Genomic DNA, 23,032 nt, shown 5'->3' with positions numbered 1-23,032 from the left:
TCTAATCTGTATCGAGAAATCTTTCTTTTGCTGAGGGCTAGAAAGCACCTTTGACCTGCGCCAACACAGGTTGTGGTGTTTTCCTGTTACACACTTACAAACTCAGTGGCTGGAATAAGAGACAAAAGTCTGGTTTCACCAGAGTTCCTTTGCATTTTTGTGAACTGTGACTTATCAAAAAAGACATTTTGTCCCAACCAGTTATCAGATTTTACTTCCACTGATGACTTTCATGTTTTACTACTCTTATTAGCCACATGATCCTGAACTTTCCTGTAGTCGATAATGCATTGTCTTGAAAGCATGCTACATCAGCATGCTTGTGACTTTTCATAGAGCTTCATTTGTGTGTTGGCAGTTAGGAGCTCTGTATCATTCCTGCAGGTGAATATTTGGCTTAAAGATAATTACCGTGGTTGGCCCATCAGACTAATGTTCCTTGAAATGAAATTCTGTTGTAGAATGTTGACTTGCTAATATTATGATGTATCCAAACTACATGGAATCTCTCTCTGAATTGCCCTTTTCCTTAATGCCAGTATAGTGCACCAAAGTTGGATGTAAACAACTATAAATGTATTGTTTATCCACTTACTGAGGATAATAAGAATGAAAATAAGCATACATTCCTTTTTAAATCAGTCTGCAAGCACTATATATAGGCGTGCAAGTGTGAGTGTGTGCTTATGTATATAAACCACATACACAAAAGAAAATGCATCATACAGAAGTATTACCAGAGGGACCACTGCCTCTAATATTAAAAATTACTTCAAAGTTAATTAAAACAGTAGAAAATGGAAACAAACTGATCAATGTTTGAGTGTAAAGCTCAAATAACTCAAAGCTCAAATACTGATATAGCGTCTTTTCTGACTTGATCCTTTTTTTTCCCCCAAGAAAAAATGAGCAAATTAAGCCACTTGCTGCTAAAATGGTATCAAGAGAAAGATTTATCTGTGCAACTGATTGACTTGGATTTTATCTAATTAATATTCCAGACATAACTGGCATTAATTGAGAGAGGTTTGTGTTTTGCTTTGCATATTAATAATTTATTGTTTATTATGACTGCTATTTTGTAATGTATGTTTGTATAAAAGGTTGTTAAATAATACTAGTAAAGGGGAAGTTTTCATCTAATATTACTTGAGCTGTCTAAAATCTAGGCATCCAGGCTCCCTCTATAGTCAATAGAGAGAGATGGGCAGCTTAAAGGAACATTCAGCTCACATTGAGAAAAGTATTTTGGAAAAGACTGGATGTCAGTGACTGCTTTAAGTGGATAAAAATTGATGGCTAAAGTTACGAGAAATTAATCACGCTTTTGTGACTGACTGATTTTTACTGCCAGACAATAAATTGCAAATAGTTGTGGATGTAGTTTCTTAATATTTTTAGTATTTTTTGAGTACAATATTTAAATTGTATTAAGTGATTTCCTCAAAAGCACTAAATGCTGAGTGCCAGGTATTTAAAAACTTGTGTGACTTCCCCCCACCCCAGTAACTGGGGTTCATTTAGAGCTTGAGCAATGTGATTTAGCAGGCCAGTGCTCCACGCCTGCTGTAACAGTAGATAGATAGCCTTCTAGAAGTGCATGCTTCTGTTCATTGACTCTAAAGGGAGCCTTGGTGACTAACTCGAACGTAGAAGTTTACAACATCTACTATTTGAAAAAAAAACTTTCCATTTTCTTGCTAAGAGCCCAGGTCTAAAGTTTTGTTTGTTCTGAACTAGCTGGCAAAACCAGCATTTCCTTCGTTTATCACTGACTTGGAGGACAGATATAATACAGTCTTGGTAAGTGAATAAAGAGCAATTGCTTTCCTTTACAAATTAGAATTGTGATGTTTTAAATATTTAGAACTATTAAGTTATTTGCAACTATGTAAAAACTGCATGTTTGTGTTGTGTAAAACCGTGAATAGTTTCTGTAAAAGCATGTAATATGTAGCTGTATTAAGCAAGGAAGTTAAGTTTATTAATCTTTATTGTCTCTGGATATTGCTGATCATGTTATCCTGGCAGCCCTTTAACAATGGGCAAGCCATATGGATGCAAATATTTGATATCAATAAAATATTAAAGATAAGACTTGATCGTAATTCTGAATATCCTTGCTTTTTAATTAGTGTGACTGTGCTGTTCAAGTTGCTTATGATTATTTTGATGTTTAAAGACATTCTACTTTTTGTTTAAAAAGTAAACATAGTCCTTGCATTTTTATGAACATTCTCGAGGTTATTTTCTCTGTTTAGAAATTATTAAACTGCATTTCAATTTTAGATTTCAGGAAAGCTAAGATTACTATTTAAAGACATTTTTATAGGATACTTAAAATGAAATCAAAGGAGCTAAGTATTTCTGTAGATGGAGCCTTGATGGAGGTTCTGTCAACTGTAAAACCTTCTGGATTTACTGTCCGGTTGTTGTAACTCCACATGCAGTAAGACACGCAACCTTAAAGTGAATTTCCTATAAGAGATTTTCAGGTAAGTATTAATTTACAATGCACAAATAGGATTTGTGAAGCATGGAACAAAAGCTAGAGTTAGTAATGGACTAACCCTCTTTCCTGAGAATAATGATGTCACACTTATTTTATTTTTTTCTTCAAATACATGTTATGCTTGTTAAAAATAGGGTCGCATTCTGAACTTGAACTTCTCGGGTGTTTTTCCTAAACTGGCTTTAGCCATTATCTAGAAAAATGCTCCTCTCTAAACCCTGAAATGATCTGGCTGGAAAACTCCTTGCTTTCATTTTGGTGGTTCTGGTAAACAGTTCATAAAAACATGTGCAACATAACTGATCAGGATCTGTTGCCAAGGGAATGACAGCTTAATGCACTAAAAAGAAAATCTATGATGAAACTTTTGTTTAAATTTGTTCTGAGACTGTTGCCACCAACCCAGGCTAAAGGGCTCCCCTACTTGTCACTGGTCAGCCTTACAGGATAGTGAAAAGCATTGCTTTTACGTTTTACTTTGTTTTTTCATACCTTCAATCCTCATGAAAACTGAACTCTTCTGAAAAGTTCCTAACATTGGTTTATTTCCGTTTCATTTTTTTTAATTGTTCAGTCACACGTAGAGGAGGGCCATTAAGGTGAGAACCACTGTTAGTCCACAGGCTGCAAGGAGTGAATCAACTGCTGTAGTGAACAACTTTCAATACAATTTTAATGCTATTTTGTATGTATTTTGAAGAAATTTTTTTTATAACTCCTTCCATTGGTTTTAGGTGACTAAAAGCCAGGACCAAAAGACTCTAAACTAGATTAGAATGGAAAGTACAGGAGAGATTATTTGGACTGGAGTTCACCCAGAACAGGGCGCTGCTCTTTAGTGCTCTCTATGGAGATCTACAGCAAATGAGACTGGACAGCAGCCTTCTTTAATTTATATACTTTGATCAGCAGTAATAAATGTGCAGAGAAAATAATTTTGAAACAAAAGATGGCCTGTAAGCCTAGTCTGCATAAATGCAAGCTTTTTAATAAGTACAAGGAGAGTTTCTCCTCTCATGTTAAAAGAGAGTAATAAAGCTAACTTCAGGTCCAGTGGGAACCAAATTCTTAAGACCTAAACTATTGCTACTTTATTTTTGAGTGTCCTGTCCTCCATCTAGTTTCGTTACCTGTTGGGAAGCTATATTTCTCTCCAGCTCTGTCTTGACACCTTTGATATCTGGTCTTTATATTGTTCAGTGGTGTTCATTGAAAAGCCATGTGTGCCATGTTTGGTCTTGCTGTATTTACCTTTAATGAAAACGTGCTGAGACAGTTGTTTGATGTTTCATAGTCTCCTGAATACTATCTCAGAAGCATGAATCATGTTCTGAGAAGTTGAGGGGTCATTACTAAATACCCCGTCATGTCACTGTGCTGTAAACTGCGGAATTATGGCTGCACAAACTTTATAATGTACCTGGGCTAAATTTATATTTCAAATCTGAAATTTTCCTTCTGGGATTATAAGCCCCTACTACAATACTAAAACATTACAGTTTGTAAGTGATGCAAAAAAAGTTGTTGCAGGAATATATAAAGAGAGACTACGCTTCTAGAGAAAACTAATAAATGTTTGCAGGTATTATGATGTTTACGTCAGTCTAAAATGTGTTTTAAGGGAATGATATAATCTAACCTGTTTTACATTTTTTCTTTGGAATAGTTAGTTATTGGAATTGTTCCTTGGTTGTGTGCTTTTGCTGTCTTAGTGATTACTGCATAGTATGATATATTTCATTTTTGAGTGTGACATGAGAGAATATATTCATTTTTGTGTATGGATTAGTGATCACTGTGTTATGTAAGAAATCAAATTATTAAAGCACTTCCTTTTAGAAATATATAACATTTTTACATTGATGAGGAGGCGGCATATTTTTGTTGCCTCATCCTATTGTGTATTTGAAGGAAAAGAGCAGAATAAGATGACTGCATAGCGCAGCACTTACTTTAAAATTGTATTAAAAAGACCTTTGCTTGTTTTGCTTTTGTATAGATACATGTTATGACCTACAGACATATAAAACTTTAAATGCTACCCTCACTCCCCATTTTAAAGCACAACTTTTCAGTTAGCCACCTAGACTTTGTCAGGTGCAGCTTACAAGCTGAAGCAGTTAACTACAAATGTAACTTCAATGTGCAAGATGCTTTTGCCTATATTTACAAGCTTTATTTGATTCTTTCTGTGCCAGGTGTATGTGGGCTTTAAGAGTGATTTGCAGTAAAATAATTGAAAGATTTTTTTAAACTTTTGCACACATTTGTTGAAGACACTATACAAATATTTAAAGCAGCTAGAAAATATACCATTTTTGAGAACTCATATGCTTAGTAAAGACCAGAGTAAAAGTTGCATCAGTCTTTAGTCCTCTTTTACCTATATTTTTGGTTCTTAACTGTGCATCATTTTTTCACTATTTTTATAAGTAGTATAAAAACTTCTGGCCTATTAGAAAAGAGACCGTTAAACATTAAAAAACCTGTAGTTTGCTCACTGTGTGCTCCTTTAACAATGGAGTTTTTGGAAGTACATCTTGTGGTGGTACTCTGGCAAGTCTTCACTACGTGGTTAGAACTATCGGCTTTAATGATGGTGGAAAAAGCCTGCTTTTCCACCAGCTGATTTCAATTCAGCAGGTGGTATTAGTTTCTTAGTAAAGAACTTTGTCAGCATAACTACATCTGTGCTAGATTTCAGCTGTTGTGGTAATTCATATCTCATCCAACCTAACTAGGCTGCAAAATTGGTGAGAAAAGATTTGACTTAAAGATATGTCAGTTTTCCTTAGCTCTTTCTGAACTCTTCAAGATTTTCATGTCTTCAGCCTGTATACTTATGAAATACACTTTTTAGTTTGTATACCTGAAAAGTTTTCCTTAGCTATGGTTTAAAATGCATGATGTAATGCCTGATTTGTTGCAGCTTTCACTCTAAAATTTGATTGAAGCAAGAATATTTTTTTTTTGCAGTGATCAAATATGTTGCTCTGGAATAAGACCTATTTCCATGCCAAATTGCACACTTTAGGTTTTTTTTGGGTACAAGAATGTTTTTTGTTTGTCTATGTATGATACTTTTCAACTAGTGAAAGTTTTATCCCCAGCCAAACCCAGGGTTTCATGAACAATTTAAAAAAAGGGTTCCAGATGGAAGGGTGGCTAGTCTGTAAGTGCATATAATCTCAATGTATAACATTATAAACTTTAAAATTATAAACATATAAACATTATAAATGTTATCATACTCTTCCTTTTTTCATAAAAAAAGAAAAAAAACCCACCCAACAACAAACACCAACCAAACACACAATTTTTTTTCATCTGTTGACCAGGCTCCTATTTCATTTTTTGCGGATATCAAATTAAAAAAATTGGTTCCAACCTTCAGAAGTTGAGATACAGAAAATAAATATCGTCTGCCTCTCTGCCAGTGAGAGGTTGTAATGAAAGGGGAAGAGAAGAGAGTATCTTGGTTAGCAACAAACCCAGGCCACGTGAACGGGCTCGTAGCTCTGTTGGCCGCAAAGCTTAAAGTAATGACAAGACAACTTCTCTTTTTCATATTACCAGCTTGCAAATCTGTTAGGATACTCCTGGTGATTATACCTAATGGTCAGATGTAACACCTTGTAGAACTTATTTCTAAATCCAGTTACGCAGTTGTAATCACAATTAAGATACTTCTTAGCTGATTGTGCCTGTATAGGGATTCTGCCCGCACTATTGTGCTTTTCCTCAGTAGTATATTGAAGTTCATGTCCATAGCTGGGTGTTTCAAGTACTGTCTTATTCCAGCTAATCGGTTATGGCTGTTGGGTGAAAAGAACAATGGTGATACCAATGGCTTGTAGTTAGCTTTTACTTTTCAAGCTTTAACCTCTTTTTCTAATGGTTTCTTTGCCATTAATTTCTGTTAAAAAACTGAAGTCTTACAAAACAAGTCAATGCTGAAACTTAAAATTGCATATATTGCTTACTTTTGTTATAAGTAGTACAAGGAAAATATGATATTGTATACCTGATCTTTCCTGTCTGACAAGTAATATTTATTTTTATCTGTTTGTACATGCAGATACAGTCAACTCACTGTACAACAGATGAGCCCTAGCTAATGCTACTATGATACCTTTTAGCTATGGTAAATTAAAGTAATACTGCTTAATTTAGCCTGTGATGGGGAAGGCTTAAGATCACTTTATTGCTTCAGTATTTGCACATAGACAGCATTACTGTAGCTCAGATTATTTGCAATACTTTAAAACACAATACCCTACTCGTGTTTGTATGCCAAACTTAATTGTGCATTTTTTGGTACAGAGAATGTCTTGTAAATCTAAAATTCAAAGCCCACCAGAGGTAAGTGCATTTTAAGGAACAGAAATGTAATTTGGGACACAAGTGATCCTGAAAAAATCCAATTGCAGGTCTTCAGTGCAAGAAAACTTTGGAATTGTGTAGCTTGATTTGCCAGCTTATCCAGACTTAAATATTACATGGAAGTTAGTAGACAGGAGGAGTCTTTACAGTTTGAATCTTTGTACACCTTTTCTCGTTTAGATTTATTCCTCTAGCATAGCCTTAGAACATCTTACACAAATGGTAGGTCCAACCCTGAATTGGAAAGAGGAAGAGTGGCATTGCCCACTGTGCATGAAACAGGAGGAACTAGGGGCAAAGACACTGTTACAGCAAATAGTCGGAAGAAAATAGACTTGCTAAACATGTTCCCAAACTTCTTGTTGAACGAATGGGGAGCAAGTAATAAAGCTGACTGGAGGAATACTTTCTAGTGTGGGCTAATTAAATTACTCATCTGTAGTAGTGTTCTGATGTGAAGATGCTACTCAGGAAGGACCTTCTTGTTTTTAGCATGGATTTCTTTTGTTCAAGTGTAATGTTTCTCAGACTTTGGGGGTTTATATTCTGTACTGTAATACCTTCCCTCTAATTGTGCCAACCAATAGCTTCCTATCATTAATTGCTGGCAGCAGCTTGGTTCTACAGGGCAAGGGTTATAATTATTAGCTACGGTTGAAAATGCTTACCCTGCGCACCCTGGGGAGCCAAGCTGTTGCTAGCAATTAAAGGTAGTTAGCTGTTCCCTGCCTCATGTAAACATTTGCAGCCCGTAATTACTACTGCTTCTCACTTCTTTGCCCTGGAGGAACTGAACTCTTCCAGTAATGCTTTGTAATAATTTGGGTTTGTTGGTTTGTTTTTTCTTCTCTTAGATTTCATTTTAATTATTGTAGTTTAACCTTATTTTTCCATTTAAAAATAGTTGTGATGTTTTTGACCTTTCACAACTCATTTGGAACTTGTTACCATATTGGAAGTTGCAACCTAGTTTGAGAAATATTTGCTAAAGGATTATAAAGTATTTAAATGCTTTAGCCACCTTCCCCGCCACCTCTCAAAAAAAAGTTCAGTATGTTGAACTATCCCTTCATCTGTATGGCTGAACAGGTTTTTTTACCTCATAGAAAGACTTTAGGGAAGGCAAAAATGCAATTGCTTTTGTCATCATTCAAGATAATTTGTCCCCATGCCAAGAAATTGGGTTTGTTTGTCCAGATTGTCATGCCTCTGTTTTAGGTAGATATATTAGTTCAGTTCAGAAATAAGTGGATGCTGAGTTCTTGCTTGTTTCTGCACTATTGTCTCTGTTGCTTTATTTGCTGCTCTGTGTAGAGGGCAGGGATGCAGCAAAGTTGATACGCTTATTCAAACTGCTCAGTCTATTTGATCTTTCCTTTCTATTGAATTTCTCCTCTTGGCAGACACTTTTTTCTGTGTTTTCTGGTCTCCTGTAAACTCAGATTAGATTTCTGAATCAAATGCCATTTTGCTCATTGAAAACAAGTGTAATTTAGAATTATTTTGATGCAAATAAACTGAAATTTATTTCCAAATGTTAATATTGTATTGTTCATCTTCTAATGTCTGTCGGAACAATGAAATCGTGGCCTGGTAATCTCCTGGTTATGTTTTATAGTAGATAACGAAAGTAAATTTTTCCTTTAGTCTCACCCACTTTTTAGTTTAATTTTTTTGTACCGGTAGGCCGAGAACTACTGGTATATGAACTCATATTGTCTGTGTTGCTTTATGGCATTGAATTGACTGTTGTTCCTCTTCCCTGCCCCCCAGTATGGTCCTTCATAAAGCCTAAAATACAGTTTCATTTTGTTGCCTGAAATCTGAATCCCATTGTAACTGAAATAGCCTCTCTTCATATTGGCTCAGTTCCTCTTTTGTTTTGGCTCCCCTTTTCAAAATATTTATAGATCACCTTTTATTATGGAGGATTAAAAGAACCCTTGACGAATAGGAATGTGTTTGGACACTGGGTTGTAGTCCAGTAGTCCGAGGCAGACTGTGCCCCTGTGCTTGGTAGAACATGGAGAGAGATGGGGAAGCTGCCAAGGAAACTGTTACTCTTCATTATGCTATTATTTCCAAAAGCCAGGCTAAGAAAAACACATACTGCATTGAAACCCTGCCCTAAAGTCCAATGTTATTTGTATGTCTGGCTTCTCAGACCTTACAGCTTTGCAGTTTGATATTAGTAGTCCTTCTGAACTACTAAGATGGTAGGTTGCCCGATAGTTGAGTGATTCTCCCAATAAATAACAAATATTTAGATGTACTGTGATCAAGTTTGCATTTGAACTATAGGAGAACTTTCTGCCTACCTATCACAGAGTTTACCAAATTTCTAATTGGTACAGCAAAATTCAGTCTTGTTTATTGTTACTGAAGTTGGTTAACTTGCTCTTCATGGAGTTTGCCTTTGTAGTTCATAGTCAATGTTGGTATCCTTGGGTTTTTTTTGTTGTTGTTGTGATGGTTTTTTTGTTTTAGGCAAATGAGCTACTAGCGACTCTTCTCAATTTTAATTCTTTCCAAAGCTTTCAGCCTAAAAGTTTTCAGGGAAGTAGACAAGGGAATCTGTTTAGGTTTTGGTTTTTGCAGCCATTTTATTGTAGTTTCGTCCTGTGTTTTACAAATTGTTTGTGTGTGAGTAGGGAATCTTCTCCAATTAGATTCTTGCCTTGTTTCCTGAGGAACAATTTTTAAAATGTGTATCAAGGTATACATTGCTAAGATTTCTAAGGTACCAGATGAAGTAAATATCTGAATAAAGGTAAGTTAAGTTTTGATTAATTAAAAAGTGGTCTATGTCCAGATGATGATAGTTGCATTTTCACATCAAAAAACCACAGCAAAAGAAAAACAGACCAACCCCTGCAATTTGGTCCAATTGTTGGTGTAATTGGTATAAAAGGTCCTGGTCTAAATAGGTGCATTCATGATGAAATACTTCTTTTGCTGGTATTTACCATCTAGGTAGGTACATGTTGGTTTGAGAGCACAGAGAAATTTGGAGAACTTCTGTACTTTACCTATTTGAAAGTCTTTAACAGATTCTTTTTTTTCCCCTCCAATGTTTTTTTTTTTAATTTAATGTTCATATCATGCTTTATAAATAGCTTAGTTTGTAGAGAACATTACCGATGTAATAGAAATGTCACTTCTATTGAGGCACAAGTACCCTCCTGCATGTTCACTTCTTCAAGCATGTTTTATTTTCTCAAATTTAAGTCAGTTTCCAATGCGTTTATCATGGTAATTCTTGTCTGTCTTCACTTAAGACAGCAGCTGAAGTTAGTCCTTTGAATATTATCTTGAGCAGAAATGTTTTTCTCATTGAGTTCTGCTGCAATTGGCTATGCAGTTCTTTCTGACTTTTAAAAGCAAGTCTTCAGGACATGAGTCTTGGCAAATTAGAACTTAAAAAGAAGCATACAAAAGCCAATGTTAATTTCTTGTTTGATTAGAAATCTCAAGGGAAGTGTTCAGTATTATGATGTGATTGAAGGTATCTATTTGAGAAATACGGAGTTTTTTAAAATTTTTTACAGAATTCCCCAATTTATACTCTCATTTCAGTGGCTGACTTGTGATGGGAAGTTTTGCTTACAAATAATTAGTAGTCCCTGAAGTTTATTTTCATTTTTTAAAGATTTGTTTATTATAACCAAATAGTCAGGATTGAAAGGAAACAGTCTCAGATAAATTTTACTTGCAAATTGTTTCCTATTCCACCAATCCAGAAATCATATCACAGTGTAATACCTATTTTAGTGTAGCTTTAGATGAGGGTTGTTAGGAGTGGCCTGGTTTCTCTCCTTCTTTTTCGTAGCCCAGGAAGTATCGACTGGGGATGCTGGATGAGAGGATAGTTCCGGTGGGATCAAAAGCAAGAAAATCAAAGAACCCTATCGGCTGTCTGGCTGACAGGTGTAAAACAGGAGTACCCATCAATATGGTTTGGTGGAACAGAGTCACAGAAAACAATTTACAGGTAAAATTATTTTTTACTAGTCACTTTTTCAGTATTTTGGATGCTTTATTTTAAATTTTGGAAAATGTTAGAAGCAGTTACTTCAAATATGGATTGAGATTGGATCAAATATTTATTTTGCAAAGTAGGCATAGTGGCCCTCCAGGAGAGTGACTTGGAGATGTTTTATTCTCTTTACCCGCTGCTGTGCTATGTACTCTGCTTGATTATGTTATAATCTGTGGAGGAGGAGCAAAAGTAATCATTAAACGTATTTTAAAAGCAAACAAACACAACATTAGAATTTAATTTTCATGTGAGGAAGGTTTCTATTGATAAAATTAATGATCTTCATTAAAATGATTGATACTTACTGACAATAAAAAATTCCCTGAGTACAGAATTTGAAGATGTAACCACTATGATCAGAAAGTGTAAATTCTTAATTTTTATGTTGGGATAGTTTATATTTCTTGATTTGTGTGTTAAACTTCATTGTTACTTTATTTCTGAATTTTCTTCAACCCCTTAAGAGGGGACTGGTACAGCTGGATTTGACAATATCTCATACAGAAGTAGCAGGTTATTCTTGGGATGATAATGAAGGATAATTCTAGTCTGGGAGGAATCTGCTTGATGTCCCTTAAGATCGGGTTTAGACGGAAATTATTATAGTGGTCAAAATTACAACACTGCTGCTATTACTGTTTTGCACTTGTGTGGTGCTTTTGATTCTTTAGAGACTGTTACTTTAGTTTTTCTGTGAGGGTTATGTTCTTTTTGATGTCTTCTAAGTCAGAGAAATGGGTAAATTGACAATAGACATATAGCTAGAATTTGTGGCACCTCAAGATTTTCTTTCAGTTCACTAAAGTTCTGCCATGTAAGAGCCAACGTGAAGGCCATAACAGACCTTTCCATACCAGTACTAGTGTTGCACTACTTGATGTTTGGACATCTTGCATTACTGAAATTGGAAGTCATGGGCAGCATGATGCAAGCCAACTGATGCTACGTTGCGTAGGGGCATTTGGGCTTAAGTCTGTCTTGGCCCTTTTGCTGCAGGGGAAGCAGCAAAGCCACTGGGGCAGTAAAGGTGAAGCATAAAGGAAACATTTGTAGAAGGACCAGGCATGGTTGCAGAGGAGTGGTTGGAGCCAGTGAAGCACTACTTTTCTAAAGGGAGAGAAGACTGACGGATTGAATTTATCGTGTGTATCTAATGGGAGTGCAAACCTTAATTAGTAGGCAGTTGCTTTGAGAAGAAAGAAACAGAAAATTGGTCTTCAAATTTCACGTGGATGTTAAAGGGCAGGAAAAGCCCCATTTGTAGTCATGTCCTCCATTGTTTTCTCTGCTGTTCTGTGTCACAGCAAGGTTTGTCATTGATCTACTCCACTTAGAGTAGAGCAGAAAAACTTAATGTTTCTGGAGGCTAGAGAGCTAGTAGTCTGAGACTTGGAGCTTCTGGCCAGGAGCAATTGTCTTTTCAGTACCTATGCCCTCCAAATTGTGTTGACACTGTGGCAATGAGAAGCTCAAGGTCCCCTCAAGGTTAGCGGCAATAGCTTGGGATTGGCTGCAGAGCGTGTGGCTTTTTGAAGGGTGCAATTCCAAGTTCCTTTATTGTGCCAGAATCCCAGCTACATAATTGACTTAAACTCTGTACAGGATAAGATTTTGTGTTATATGATACAATTACATAGCTTCCCATGGAGGCATGGGACTTTAGAAAAGCATGTATATGCATATCTGGTGGCAATAAGAACAGAAGGATGTTCCAGACATGGGAAGTAGGAGAAGAAGGGGGGAGGGATTGCAGAGAACAGTGGCGTCTGGCAACAGTGAATGGGCAAAGGTGTAAGAACAGGCTGCAGAGGAGATTATGAGGATATATAAAATTCTACATAGATGAGAAACCGAATTTTATCTTGATGTTTTCATTCTGATCATCGTAAATCTTTGTATTCTAGTGTGAACGTTTTCTAAGTTAGAGCTAAAACAAAGCTCAAACTGCTAAAAATTGGAAATTTTAATTATAAAAGCACAAAAATGGCTGGGGAAGTTTGGTACATGAAACTACTTAAAAATGGGTAGTTTCATGCTGAGATTTCAGATTGACCTTGTTTTTCTACTTCAGTATTTATATAATCCACAGATAGCATTGATCTTCAGTATTTTGAAATACAGGCTGTTTAGAGATTTTTGCAGGTGTGAATATAGGTTATACAAACTAAATTTTGGCTGATGGTGAGTGCTAAGCAATAAGTAGAAAGGTTAAATTATGATGGAGGCACATCTGTTTGAGGGTATCTTTTTTTTTTGTTTATGTTTGAAGATGACAAAGCAGAATTACATCTCAAAATTGCTGAGGGCTTGCAGTGCTGGGCAGGTGTTGAAGCTCATGTGTCTATTTGAATGTCCACTCCTCCAAATGTATGGTTTAAGATGTGGGAATATATTATTTCATGGTGCAATGTTTAGAGATTTTTGTCCAAAAAGTGGCTGTTTTAAAAAGCCAAGGTAGTTTACAACAGGCATTGTAAAACAGTGTAACTGTTTCTCATGCATGGCTATGAATTTATAATCCAGATCTATTTACTTTAAATACTGTGTTACACTTACATGATTAAAAGTGGAGTCCACAGAGTGAATTGTGTTCTGCGTTGTGCATTAAAAAAGCAAGAAAAAAACCAAATCAAAGTTTGTTCTTCAGCGGTATGTCCTACCCTATGATAGGAAATATCCTGAGCCACTACACCACCGTGTGATACGTATTATAATAGCAAATGGCAATTCTGCTGAAAATAGTATGAATAGATACATTTTTTGTAATACAGATCAGTTCTTAAGCACCATGAATAACTGATTTTTTTTTTGTTGTTTCTTGAACAAAAAAAATTCATAGAAATTAATTTTTCAAGTATTTTGCATCCAGAACATGGACTTTTAAAACTTTACAGTTTTTACAGTACTTTGAAGTATTTTTGTTAAAGAAATGTGGAAATATTCTGAGTCTTTAAAAGTTTACTTTTTAGTGAGATCTACTTGCTAAAATGTAACAAAACTTTGCTAGTAGTTTTATTTGTCTGAGCCTGTGTTCTGGTTTAAAAAAAAGTCTGTAGCCAACAAATTTTACCCAGTTTTAATGAAATTGTCTCTAACTCTTCTGAAAGAGCAGTAGAGCAATATGGCTAATAATCTTGATGAACTGAAATTTATTAGAGCTTATTGTACAGATGATGTGACGACTTCTCACGGTAATTGCGATAAGGAAGCATGTTGCACAAATTCAATAGTGGGAGGGAAAGAGACTTGCTTTGGAGCCCTTGGTGACCTCCAGTGTCTGCTGGGCTGCTCTGACATCCCAGAATGTGTCCTTCCCTGATGTCATAGTTAACAAGGAGTCTTCCTGGAAACAGAGGGACTGCGGCGATGCTCTCTCCATAAAGGGAAGCTCCTTGTACGACACATCTGTCCATTATAAAACAACAGCAAGCAAACCCTCAAAAACAACACACATAAAAACCAAGCAACACTTTTGCATGTTTTTGGATTCCTAAGAGATATTCTGAAAACTATGCCAAAAATAGACTGGTAGAGGACTGCCCTGCTTATAGCATGGGCATAGTTTAGTGGTGGTTTTCTGTAACCATTACAGGATTATGCAATTTGGGCTGTCAGAACAGATCAGCATGAATTTGGAGGTGAAGGAGAACATAAAAAGAGAACAAAAAGGCTTGTATCCAGTTTTTAGCATGGTAAGTACATTAGCACATTCTTCCAAAATAAAATGAAATCAGCCTACTTTTCGCTTAAGGTAGCTGGCTTTGGTAGAATGTGGGACCAGGACTGATCTAATGGAGTAGTGTTACAGCCACTGAAGCACAGGTGGTGGCTTTGCTGCTGCTGTACAGCTGTGTTGTGTTGTGAGATGCTGAACTGGAAATAAGAGAGAGAGAAGGGTGGTTCCAGTACTCCTGTGGGATCCCTGCATGACCTTCCAAAGGCTCCATAACTTTTACATCCCTGTTTTACAGCATACTTTTGTACTCTGTGGCGCTTTGAGGATTCATTTATGAATGAATGCAGCAGTGGGGCCTTAGGAGTTTATCACTGAGGAGCGTAGAGAAAAAAGCATATGTATTGAAATCGATAGTTGATGAAACGGGAATTTTCATCTTACTTCTGGACTATGGAAATCTGTTGATATGTACAACTCCTCAACATACAGTAATGCTGCATGCTGCTGTGCAGTCCTCCCAGCGATGGTCTTCAGCTGAGATCCTTGGCTTGCTTTTTACTTTCATCTGCACCTTCCTTTAAGGAGCCTTGAAGTGTTTTTTGGTGGTACCCACAAAATATTTGTTTCTTCCCCTCCACACTATATTTTAATTGTATTTCCTTTTATATCTTTAAAAGCATAAAAGCCACCAGACAGATAAACTCTGTGCTGAATGGTGACACAAATGAGTTGTTTTATAGTCCTCCCCCCTTTTTTTACTTCTCTTGTGGTTCCATCCTTACTAATTGCATCATGACTAAATTCAGCCTTCATTTGGACTGTATTTGTATGTGTTTTATAACATTTTGCATTCTCTTATGTACAAAAGTATAGAAATTGTTTTTGTATGTGGAGCTGGATGGACTCAGTTTTGGTCTGTCTTTGGAAGTTTCTTTGCAAAGCGACCGAAAAGGAGGCTCTTCTCTCTTTGAGACTTTTTGAGAGAGCCCAGACATAAAAAAATCTGAAAATAGGGTATTTTGGTGAAATTTCTTCATGGAATCATTCTGGTAAGAATGCATGATGCAGGTATTAATTCAAATAATGCCTAGGAAAGTTGCTTCCCTGCTTTAGTTTGACAGTATTTTTACGAATATACTGGAAGAAGGGGGATGAGATTTAAACTGGCCAGGTTGAGAGGAAAGAGGAATGGTGGTAATTTTAGTAAATGTATGAGTTGGAAGTTACTTTAGGTGGGTTTCTAGGAAAATCTAATATAGCTGACAAAGCTGTACTTGTTTCTGTTTAATGCTGTTTGTTGAAAACATTAATTAATGTTTTGAAATAATTTTGTATGTGCCTTTTTATAGGACATTTGGAGTTGAAACTGAAAATACAGTCTTTGTTGCATAGTGCAGACAGTGCTAGCTGGCTTTGTGTTTCTTGTTTGGGCTTTAGAAAGTGCGTTTTCTGCTTTTGTTTTTAACATCACAGTATTGCATAATTCATTACATGTCTTCTAAGTATTTCTTGCATCTCCATTCTTTTAGTTACTCCCAAGGTTTAATAAAAGTCTTCAATACCTGTTTTCTCTACTTTTTTTTTCCAATTCTGATTTACTTAGATTTAAAATTTTAAGCCTGGTCTAGCATGAATAAGTTACTTTACTCTGAGATGAGGAATTAATGACTAATTAAGTGAATTTTGTTTTAAAGCTGTGCTTGTAGGAAATTTAAACATAATAATGAAGAAAATGTTTTTCACTAATCAGATACAGATGATTTTCATTCTTAAAAAAATTAAACATTTTTTTACTCAACTTCATTTTGGGAAGTTTGGTAAGAGTCTAACAGAAAAACTGTAAAAATGCCTGTAGGATTTTAAAGCATAGTCCCCTTTTAGACAGATTTTCAAGCTTACCATTGATCCAAATGTAGAACTAGCACTGGAATTTACATTTTGTGTTACGAGTTGCCAGAGTGAAAGTAGGATATTTTTCCAGACCAGGAACATAATTTTTTGTATCATTGGCCATTAAGAATGTGACTTCCTAATTTTGGCATATTTGCATGCTCATTGGTGCAGAATAGGTTGTCTACAAAGTTTGAAAAATAATGAAAAGATTAAATATTAAAGAACTAATAGTGATATTCCATTCCCTCACTTAGTGTAGTCCAGTCGCTCATTCTAGCCTACACATTACGAAAGTGTTTGGGATATGTTTTTTTTATTATTTTGTTGGAAGCAAAGTGTATGCAGAAAAATTAGTGTTTGATTTAATCTGAAAACTTGTATGCTTCTGGAAATGTTTTAAGAACTGCAGCTTCACATAGATGTAACATATTAAAACGTGGCCTGGGGCTTAAGCTTCAACTTTTCTGACAAAGTATTAATTAGTTTTGACCACAAATTATTAAATTTTGTTGTACTAGTTTATGATTAGTTTATTCTGGCTGGTGGCTCTATGACTCAGGTATTTTTCTGTATTTAGAAAACAGCTTGAATGTGGAAAGGTCTTTTAAAACTGGAACCAAAATTTAAATCATTTTTTTTACCAATAGAGAAAGCCTTGGATTACAACTTCATGTATTAATTAGTTTTGACCACAAATTATTAAATTTTGTTGTACTAGTTTATGATTAGTTTATTCTGGCTGGTGGCTCTATGACTCAGGTATTTTTCTGTATTTAGAAAACAGCTTGAATGTGGAAAGGTCTTTTAAAACTGGAACCAAAATTTAAATCATTTTTTTTACCAATAGAGAAAGCCTTGGATTACAACTTCATGTTTATAACATCACAGAGAATCAAAAGCAGGCTTTTATAGTAAAGGGTCTAGCGGTGCAAATCAAAGCTGTTTACTCATATAAAATGCTTTCATCGAAGTTATATAGAAACAACTTAATCTTATCGGGCTTTGATTCTGATCCTGAATTGTGACACCAAAAGATGGAATGAGAACTGAATTTCCATCAGGCTTGACCCACTGATGTTTGTAATTCTGCAGCATAAACCCAAACTGCTCTAGCAGATTCCTGGGTTTGGCTCTTTCACTTGGATAAACTAAAACACCCACCAGTTAAAGTGGAGCTCTCAAGCAGCTTCATTTTAAAATGATGGTGGATATTTAAGTAACTTTTAGAGACCAAAACTGGCCTATGAAAACTTGCAGAATGCATTTAGAAATAAAAAGCAGCCCTGTTCTGTAGGCATTGGTTGAATCAGTTGGTGAAAGTGGTAAGAGCTTAGCCAGAATGGTTATGGATGGGATTTTGGGAACTCTCTCAGTTGCTCTAGGAAAGGCTGAGGTTATCTTCCAGAAGGTGTCTTTTTCTCTCCACTTGCATGCTTCAATTTTTTTTGCCATGTCCTGCCCTTGTTGCCCAGTTGACACAGTATTTAGGCGTGGTAGAGCTGTGCATGCGTCATGGCTAGTTTTAGCAGTATGAAAACTTAGATCTAATGTGGTTCTTTGAAATGTTGTGTTTTTAGCAAGATGCTACAAGTTCTGTCCCTTGCTCTTGTTTGGTTGATGATGACTTTTCAGCTGTATTGCTACTTGGACAAATTCTGCTTGGCTTTTTACCACCTCTGTCATTTTCTTCAGTCTCAGTGCAGATTTGGCTGAGTTGTTGCATGCCAGATTTTGTCTAGAGGAACACCATTCTCTTAGTTATTCCTGTACCTAAAATTCAGATAAGTCCAGAATATTGTCTTTTGAGTTTAAATGTATTGGTTATTTGTTTTCTGTCTGTGTAATGCAACTTACCATTTGTTTTGCTGCATTAGTGTATACCTTAGCAAGTTTTCCTTAACTAAATGTGATTGAAGAGTTTTAAGATTCTCACGAACTTTTTACCCATGTAAATCTAAATGTTTTACTTCACCAGTCTACATCTTTGGTTATAGCTGTTCTTTGAATATTCAGACACATGCACATGACCAATATGTGACATCATAAGGTGGTTAGCGGTTAAAATTTACTGTGTGATTAAAGGTGGAATATTCTTACTATTTGCTTTTAAACCTGAGCATCCTCTTTAATTTTACAACCTTTAGAATCCTCTTTCTTTTCCAGTGCTTTGAAATACATTAATACTATCATATTTGGCTGAAGTATTCAAATAAAGATATTAAAAACAAATTAACACAAAAAAGAATACTTTTCAAATACTTTTCTTCACTGTCTAAACTGTTGTTTTGTAATCACACTTCTTTTCTAATTTAGCACTAACTTAACTTCTCTGGTGCCACTTTATTCATATTGGTAAAAATCAATACTGGTAATTTAACTAACAGTTGATATCTTTAGTCATTTTAAAACTGCCTAAAACCAAAGTGATCCAATAATAATTTGCTTTAAAAAAAAAAAATGGTTTATCTTAGTGGTATCCTTTGTCTATTGGGAGTTGTTACTATCTTCTCATTTTACTTCTTTTGTTTAGATTTTTTTGAGAGGTACTCTGAAGATTTACTTAGTCTTAACTTTGTTGACAGTTAATAATCTTCAAGCTTTTCAGTGTGTTCATGTAATAATTGGTTTTATTTCTTTTTCTTTTTTCTTCCACTAATGTCTTTTGTAATTGGCTGTCCGATAATAAGCTTCTTGCCTTTTGAGCTTTAATTAGGATTTTCTTTTTCTAACCCTTCCTACCCCAAAACAAAAAAAACCCACCCCAAAACTACAAAACCCTCTGCATAGATTTTAATAGAAATTAAAAGTTGATTGTGTGATATGTTTTATATACTAATAGATACTGAATGTTTAATGGTCACTCTGCTGCTATTTGTTTCTGTGGTATCAAATTAAACCTCATTATTAAAGGTGCTGTGTAAATGGAATAGGTAATTAAAACAGAAGTTAACTTCATAAAAAAGGAACATATAGGCCTATTTGAAATAGAGGCAGGGATGGCTTCTTTAGTAGGAATCATTGCTTTAATTTGAAACTGCTTCTTAGTTTGAGAGGAAATCTCTAAAGTCACATAGGAACAGTGTGCAGCAGTGGTGACGCTTTCTCAGTGTCAAGTCTATTCTCCAACTTTGTAATGTAATGCTTATGGAAAGCCTTTTGCAAAGTGTTTGTATAAACTCATACATCAGCTGTTCATATGGAAGCTTGCTAATGCTACTTCAGACATACGCTAGAAAAACATTAAATTTCTTCATGCAGACCAGCTTCCAGTATCTGTTGTTCTTGTCAGCAAGGTGTATGTAACTTAAAAATATCACCTGCACTCCATAGTCTTGCCTAGAAAGTATTTTCTACCTAATAGGCACTGTCCATCTCTTCACGTGTAAAATAAACATTTAATTTACGTTTGTTTTTAAACAGACACCAAATCCTTCTGCAACTGAGTTTATTCCTAAAGGAGGATCAACCTCCAGGCTGAGTAATGTATCCCAGTCAAGTATGTCTGCCTTCTCTCAAGCCTTGTTCTCTCACCCCTCCATGGGAAATCCTGCTACTGCTGGGCTAGCACCAGGTAAGTTGAGAGTAACGATTTGCAGTACAGTTGCTCCTTTTAACTTAAAATTATGTCAAACGTAAGCCTGTATAGACAGCGATCAGGTTTATTGGGTATAAATGTAGCCACCTCTTATTTTAACTCTTAATTTTAAGACAGTCTTCAAGCATATAAAAGTGCAGGAACTTGGGATTTGTCTTCCAGTAGTATGGAAATCACACTGCAGGCTGTGAAATCTGTTCAGCCACAGCAGCACTGAAATTAACTCACCCTAACTTACTCTGCCCTTTTTGGGGAAAAGGGGTGCTGAGTTATGACATACTGTGCTCTATGAGGTCCTTGCCAGAGCAGTACCTGAAGATGATTTAAACTACCCCTAGTCTAGAAATGCACTGCAGTCTACAGTGAATATGTGCTCTGATTACCACACATTGATCTGCTCTTTTAATTTGTTTCTAGAGTATACAATCTAGAAGTAATTATTTTCAATGTTAATGAGTATATATGAGGACTTAAAAATCTTGATGAAAAACAAAAAGTAGAAGATAAACTTATTCTAAAATAATTTGCCTTGGAAAGTAGTGTTAATTGTTATTGCATCTGTCATGTAATCTCACTTTTAAGACCGATTTATGATTATTTCCCACGTTTAAAACTCTTACTGAAATGTGTTCCATGCAGTCATACAATTCTGAGTGACAAGATTTTTTTTTTTTACACTTAAAAAGTTCAAGCTCTTCATGTGTCTCTTGGACTTCTGATCTTAAAAGTTAGCTTCATTCTAATAATTTTTTTTAAATAAAACAAAATTGTTTTAAGATATAACCATCAGCAGATCTGGATATTACACATCGCAGATCCTTTAGCAAGTTTCTGTACGTACTTAAACCTTTGGCAATCTCTTGCGACAGACAAGAAGCATTAGGTGGCTGCCAAAAGGCAGAGGGGCAAATATTGTAAATGTTTGGTTTTTTTAAACCAGTATTGGCAATTACCATCTATTAAACTTGAACTTCAATCTTTCCTGATGCCAGGGGATAAATCTCAGTGTCAGTGTGAAAGAAGCCAGCACTTAGGTCTCATGTTATAACTATCGGAACAGACTAGGAAAGTGATGGGTGCTTCTGCTGACCAAATGAACATGTTGCAGTACTGTGTCTGTTTCATACTATGTTGTGCTGTACAGACTATTGGAAAACTGTGGTGTTTATATGCATCTCAGCCTTGTCACCGGGATTGAGAGGTGTATGAAGGAGTAAATAGAATACAGTAAAATGATCTACTTTTGGAAAGTATCCAGTGGGATCTCAGAGGGATCCCTCACAGTCCAATTTCTTTACTATTTGTAAGTAATACTTGAAAGAATAAGTAACACTGTTGATGAAAGAAGTTCGTACAATTTGAGCTCCTAGAAATATAGATGCCAATGCTGAAAACTATCTAGGTTCAAATACTATCGTTTATGGATGAGAGGGATGGGGCAGTATTCACAAGAGCTAACTTCAGGCAAAGTTGGCTTGTTTCCCTGCTCTTCCTATATGATTAAAAAGAGCATATAGTTCAGAGTAGGGATCTGGGTTGGGTGCTCTTAATTTCTCTAGATGCTTCTTTCTCTACACTGAGTGCAGAATTCTCTGAACCTAAATGTCCTGTGTAAATAATACTCACAGACATTTATCTTTATTTAAATGGTTTAGCTGTCAATAGTATACATCCACAAAAACTTCTGTTACCTCAGGGTGAGTTAGGAGGTGCTCTTTCTAAAAGATTAGGCTCCTAAATAAGAAAGCAGTATTTATGTGTGGATAAACTTCACCGTTTAGGTCATACTGGGTAACAGCATAAAAAAAGATTTAAATATGTTATGAAATTGTCATTAATTATTGTTGGGATCTGTTAGCTTTCAACAAGTGAAAACAAATTCAAATGAAACCTGTATAAAGAGCTGATCAGAATTTTCCTTTAAATAAAGATAAGTCTCCTTCCAGTTAAATGGTGTATATTCTCCAGTAGAATAACTTTCAGGAAATGTGTAAGATTTAAGCATTTGCACAAGATTAAGATTGCTTATAGTAGCTTACAGGGTACTGGAGGAAATCAGTATTTCATAAGAAATAAGGAAATGTTGTAGGAATCACTTGTTAAAAGTTCCATAGTTTAATTCACCCATAACAAAGGAGGAAATTATGAGAACAATCCTTTGATTTCCCTCTCGAGGATGGAAAATAATGCTATTTCACATCTCTAATTTCTGAGATTTCCCTAAAGGTAGGTGTAAATCAAAACCACTTTGGACATCTACTATTTCATAGATAACTGATCACAAAATTGATTGTCCCTGGAAAATATTTGTTCTGCCTGTCTTATCAACAGTACTGCAGAAATACTGGAAAAAATGACAACTGAAACCTAACATACTTCAATAGATAACTTGTTGTATCCACACCTGACATATCCATTAGGGCATAGCATGGAAGAAGGTTACTCCTACTTTTACGTGTATTTACTTCGGCAAATGCTTTCTAGCATAATCTCAACACAGAGTCAGTCTTCATCTCGGTAGCGTTTAATAGAATACAAAAACATTGTGAGATAAAGTGCGACTTACACAAATGGCTGGAGAAAATTGTCCTATTGAAGAGCTTTGAACAGATCTCCTTCACCCTCTCCAAACCTTCTTTCCTTAAGCTCCCCTGGATAATGCTCCTCCCGTTCCCTTGCTAGCAAACACATCCTGTTAATCATTTGTATGGGAAATTTAGTGAGTTGTTGACAATCTTCAAATAGTACTTTTGCTAACAAGCTTAGCTTATCCAGTTCTGTGTAGTGGTTTCAGAGTAATAGCGCTGTTAAAATATGCAACAAAGCATATGAAAGAAATTCATGAACGTCATTGAAGTAATAAGACATCATTGCTGTGTGAAACTTGAGAGAGGACAGATGTATAGCCCCCAGCAGAGAAAATCTTTGTCTGGC

General features: G+C 35.6%; 1 protein-coding gene across 2 annotated transcripts in view; it reads left to right on the top strand.

Moving 5' to 3' along the window:
• Window positions 1–23,032, top strand: part of PAN3 (PAN3 poly(A) specific ribonuclease subunit) — a 78,124-nt gene that overhangs the window by 20,201 nt on the left and 34,891 nt on the right. The window contains exons 3-5 of one of the 2 annotated variants that reach the window (XM_019474866.1): window positions 1,741–1,803; window positions 10,725–10,886; window positions 19,924–20,074. In XM_019474866.1, coding sequence (XP_019330411.1) covers window positions 1,741–1,803; window positions 10,725–10,886; window positions 19,924–20,074 — 376 coding nt within the window. The remainder of the gene's footprint in view (window positions 1–1,740; window positions 1,804–10,724; window positions 10,887–19,923; window positions 20,075–23,032) is intronic. The other variant, XM_019474865.1, reaches the window with a different exon arrangement.

Source organism: Aptenodytes forsteri, unplaced genomic scaffold (assembly GCF_000699145.1).
Source record: "Aptenodytes forsteri isolate BGI_AS27 unplaced genomic scaffold, ASM69914v1 Scaffold155, whole genome shotgun sequence".
NCBI classification, from domain to species: Eukaryota; Metazoa; Chordata; class Aves; order Sphenisciformes; family Spheniscidae; genus Aptenodytes; species Aptenodytes forsteri.
The sequence above is the reverse complement of the archived record's forward strand: the minus strand, read 5'-3'. Positions and strand labels throughout refer to the sequence as shown.